The sequence below is a fragment of the Arachis duranensis genome, chromosome 2, assembly GCF_000817695.3.
Source record: "Arachis duranensis cultivar V14167 chromosome 2, aradu.V14167.gnm2.J7QH, whole genome shotgun sequence".
NCBI classification, from domain to species: domain Eukaryota; kingdom Viridiplantae; phylum Streptophyta; class Magnoliopsida; order Fabales; family Fabaceae; genus Arachis; species Arachis duranensis.
This window is the reverse complement of record NC_029773.3, coordinates 89,655,083-89,659,761: the sequence shown is the minus strand read 5'-3', so window position 1 is coordinate 89,659,761 and position 4,679 is coordinate 89,655,083. Positions and strand designations below refer to the sequence as shown.

Genomic DNA, 4,679 nt, shown 5'->3' with positions numbered 1-4,679 from the left:
TTTATATAAATTTTAAAATTTTATTTTATTTATTAAATTTTAATAATTAGAGAGACAAATAAAAATGAGGTGAATATTAATAAAGACAGATTAGAGTTTAATTTTTTATTATCTGAAAATAGAATCCATACCTGATTGGCACCCCTAACTCTAGTTATTAATTTTTTTTTATCAATAACACTTAAAAAATCTTCTTTCTCACTCAAATACTTCTCTAAAAATTAAAATAACAAAATAAACAATAATAATAAATTTGAGATTGGCTTAAATGATAAGTCTGTTACACTAAAATAAAATAGTCACAAGTTTAACTATTGGAGTTAACAAAATAATTTTTTTATAAAGTAAATTTTGGAAAAGATAACCTATACACCACCAACTTTCTCTCATATGTCCATTATAAAAAGTATAGATTAAAATCCACGACTCCACTGGGGATCGAACCCAGAATCTCTGGTTCCGTAGACCAGCGCCTTATCCATTGGGCCATGGAGTCACTGTTTCCTGTTTGCTCATTTACACTATTAGTAACTATTATTTAATTGAAGTGTAAAATAGTAAAATACAGAGAAAGCGTAAGCATAAGATAGAATTCGAGCATATCCTATTTCATATAAACACAATGATAGTGTATTGCTAAACTCTAAAGCATGCGCGAAAGTGCAAAACCATGTCTAAGTTAAGAATTAAGATACATTGTTCCCTTAATAATTCCTGCAACGAACACATATCTCAATCCATAAACAGTGATAAAAGAAATAAAAAAATTATCCACAAGAAAAATAGGAAACAATCATGCCATGCATTAATACACACTATACATTATGTATATTAATATATTTAGGGATATATATTACACATTATTATACTATACTAATCATGAAACTGAGTGACGCCTTCTCCTAGGGAAAGGGAATCTGCTTTCTGAACTAGCACCATTTGGCTTAATGCTAGATATCCTAAATAGAATATTAATTTTGCTAAGTTTTCTTGACAATGATTTGAATAGCCTGCTTGCAGAGCGTGTCTTTACAAGCCCCTGCTTCATTGAAACGTGATCTTTCTCCAAATCAGTTAGCCTCATTCGCATTCTCGCAACCTCCAGCTTCAGCTCCCGGTTCTCTCTTCGCACGGAAGCGTAGTTGTCTCGCGGAGAAATGGCTCCGCTTCCTGCTCCGCTCCCGGAGCGTTGAGGGAACTGGCCGTTGAATCCTCCGCCGAAGAAGATCTGGTTGTGTCCTCCGTTCATTGCGTTTCGCAGCCGGATTTGCTCGAAGTAAAGAACTTGAACCGCCATTTGTACCGGCAGCCTTTCGTTTTGCGCTGCATGGCTGCATGCTTCTTGAGTCAGTTTCTGACAATCAATGGCCTTGCAAAGACGGTATCGATCTGAGTCCTTTATGTTTGGATGAACCTGCACAAGAAAAAAGCAAACAAATAAAAGACAATAGTCTAGTCTCTGTTAGAAATATAATCATTCATTCTTACAGCTTTTTGTGTCAACTTAAACTTTTGAAAGAAGTGCTTTCATGACATAATATCAGAACTTTTATAATCGAAGCGTTCATAAAATTTAGCTTAAGATCCTATCTGCTTAACTTTTTTGGGAGAAGTAGTTTCACGATTGTTTCGAACAATTCTTAGTTATTGCTCGAAACAATCGTGAAACTACTTAATCGAGAAAGAATTCTTACCTTAAGGAAGATATCAACAGCTCTATAGAGACCATCACTAACTACTCTGGCGTGATCTGGAAGTAGCTCTGCAAGCGATATAAACTTGGATGGTGACAAGTTCGGATCGAGTGCTACTTCGGTTAGAAAATTGTCCAACAATTTTGAAACCTTAATAATTGAGCTTTGTTTTGGAGATCCAGGACTGTCATAGTCATAAACCATTTCGCTTTCGTCTCGCATTCGATTATCATCCTCCTCCTCCTCATCCAAGTTCAAGAAAATGGAAAATATCCTCACAATTGAATCTATATCATACATTATTGCTGTGTTCTGCAAATTTTGCTGCGAATTTGTCGGAATTAGTATGTCTTCAAGGATTGCCTGGTCAAGCTGTAGGCCAATCCTTCTCTCCAGATCGGATCTGCACGACGAAGAAGCGAACACAGCAATTGCAGCCTTCAACAAGCTGGATAGAAACGCCATTGGAACGGGACTTTTCCTTGATTGCGTAGGCAGCAAGCTAACAATGGCTTCCACAATTATCCTGTGTCTCTTTTGCAACTCCAAGTCAGATGAACTTCCCTTGAAAAATTGAGGATCCTTGCTAATACTAACAATCCCCTGAAGCGAATTGTGCGCGTAATTTATCAAGATCTTGCTGATCATTTCTTGTTTTAGTCCCTTCGACTTCACGGCCGTCAGAACTCTCTGGAAGAATTCAAGGCTAAGAATATTGAGAGACTTTCCCCACCAATCCGACGGCGTCTCCGGTTCCATGCTAGAAATAGTCTTGGAAGGGAAGTTATGATCCAATTTCAACAATCCAGAGGTAAGCTGTTCTTTACATGCATTGTTCGCAATTGCGTTGATTAGCCTGCTAACAAGGTTGATCTCTTCTGAGTATGGAAGAAGATTTTCGCAGCGATGAAGCACGGTTATCGTGCTTGATGTGTTAGGTAGAACGGTATCTTTTAGATATGATTCAACTCTTGTTTCCAAGTTCTTCTCTGCATACTCCTCTGTCATTTCAAGAAAGTGTGATACACATTTTAGAATAGCAACATTGGAGAGTGTTAATTCAAGATTGATTCCATAGCAGAATTTCGCAGCTAGCTCGAATGATTCTAGGCCGCCCGGCACGTTCGCCAGACTTATGCGCGAAACCTTCGAGTCTTTAGCCTCTAACAGCAGTTTCCTTATTCTTCCACTCTTAGAAACCAGAGGAAACTGTGGAAAAAAATGCACATAACTTAGATATATGCTGAATAATGCAGAAAACTAATAGAAAAATGGTGTTACCTTGTGAAGTGCAAAGCTAGAAGATCCAACTTCAATTGTAAAATCACTAGATACATCAGAAATTGGCCTGGAACAAACAAATCTAGCTGAATAATTGAATGACTTAGACATGGTATTTAAAGCAAGAATTGCAGCAACACATTGTATTATAAATTATAGTTCTTAATCAAAAATGAAAAATTGTGTGTTTTCTTGGTGCAGCATGTACTTACAATCAATTCAATGCACAAAAATGAAGTTTCAATTTTTTTTTTTTCTGTATGTGTTGTGTTGTGTACACTCCACAAAACCAAAAGACAATATGTGATCTTTCCATGATCTAGTGTTGCAGTTGAAGGATGGACCCAACTAAATAAAAACAACTTTTTAGTGGGACTATATGTTTTGTCAGTTACTTCAGACAGTATGGTTACACAAGGTTAAGTCCAAATTTAATAATGGAGTATTGGTTGTGACACTTTATATGGTGTGGAACTGTGGATGGAACCCCCTTAAAATTTAATCCATAATATCACCAGTGAAAAAATGAGAAGTGGAAACTACACAAATATTTTCACATATCAATTGCAATTTCTGTAAAATTTTAGAGTAGAACTATTGTCAAATTTGGTGCCTCCCAACTCATTTTGCACTTCCAAAATTACTTACATGTGGCTTGACAATGAAAGAATAGAAAAATTCAGATGTGACTTGAGACAAAAGACTTTTTCATATAGATGGTGAGGCATTTATCACACCAATTCTGTACTTATTTCATAGTTTTACTAACTATGATGTGTAGTAATCCACATTTTTATTTATTAAATATAATAATATAAGATTAGTTAAAATAGTGTAAATATTTTATATTTTAAATAAAAAATCTTAGTTCAACTCTTAAAAAATAGAAATATAGATAGTAGATAAATACCTACTACCAATTACACAACTTTAAGCAGGAAAAAAAGAAAAAAGAAAAAAGAAACACAGAAGAATACAAGGATTACATCAAGATTTGGTCAAGGGTTATTGGTTAAAATAGAAGATAAGACAAAAAAAATAAAGTGTGATGAATTTTGTAACTAAAATTGAAAACAATAAACAATTAAAAAAAAAGTTATTAAAAGAAAAACTAAATAAAACAGGTGTATTTTAGCTGTATTCCTTCTGAAAGAACTGAACATTGAAGCATAAAAAGAACAAGAGACTAAGAAGTGCAACAAATAAGATTGAGAGACCAGAAAACTAAAATCAAAATTTTAAAATTTTATTCATAACATGTCATGAAGTTATCTTTTCTAAATAGTTAAGCAGTTAATTATAGGCAGATAAACAAGTATATCTGACTAACATATAAAATAAAATAGAACAATAAATAAATAAATAAATAAAATGGAATTAAGCATATATGTTTCAAGAGCAAGAAAACTAATTAATTACCATTCAGTGGCATGCCTTATGCTTGAACTTGGACGGAAGGTTCTTTTTCCTGAAATGCTAGGCTTCAATTCACCAACAGTTACCACTCCCATCTCCAAGAAGAAAATAAAGAAAAAGAAAAAAAAATGAACCTTGAAATTATTATGAATGAAACCTTAGCTTATGCACACCCCAGTAGATTAAAAAGAAAGAACTATATTTGCATCATTCTTCTGAAGAAGTGAAGGCAACATTGAACTTATTATGCAATTGCTAAAGGGTAGTGTGGTGTGTGGTGATGAGTGA

At 34.2% G+C, this 4,679-nt stretch overlaps 1 protein-coding gene and 1 non-coding gene across 2 annotated transcripts; both read right to left on the bottom strand.

The window, feature by feature from the left end:
- Positions 1-423: 423 nt before the first annotated feature.
- TRNAR-ACG (transfer RNA arginine (anticodon ACG)) lies at positions 424-496 on the bottom strand. Its single transcript has one exon. It is a non-coding gene; the product is annotated as a tRNA-Arg (tRNA).
- Positions 497-767: 271 nt separating this feature from the next.
- Positions 768-4,679, bottom strand: LOC107475920 (BTB/POZ domain-containing protein At1g03010). Its single transcript, XM_016095600.3, has 4 exons — positions 4,395-4,679; positions 2,976-3,042; positions 1,695-2,903; positions 768-1,414 (listed from the first exon to the last, which is right to left on the bottom strand). The coding sequence occupies exons 1-4, from the start codon at positions 4,484-4,486 to the stop codon at positions 878-880; spliced, it is 1,905 nt and encodes a 634-aa protein (XP_015951086.1). The 5' UTR covers positions 4,487-4,679; the 3' UTR covers positions 768-877.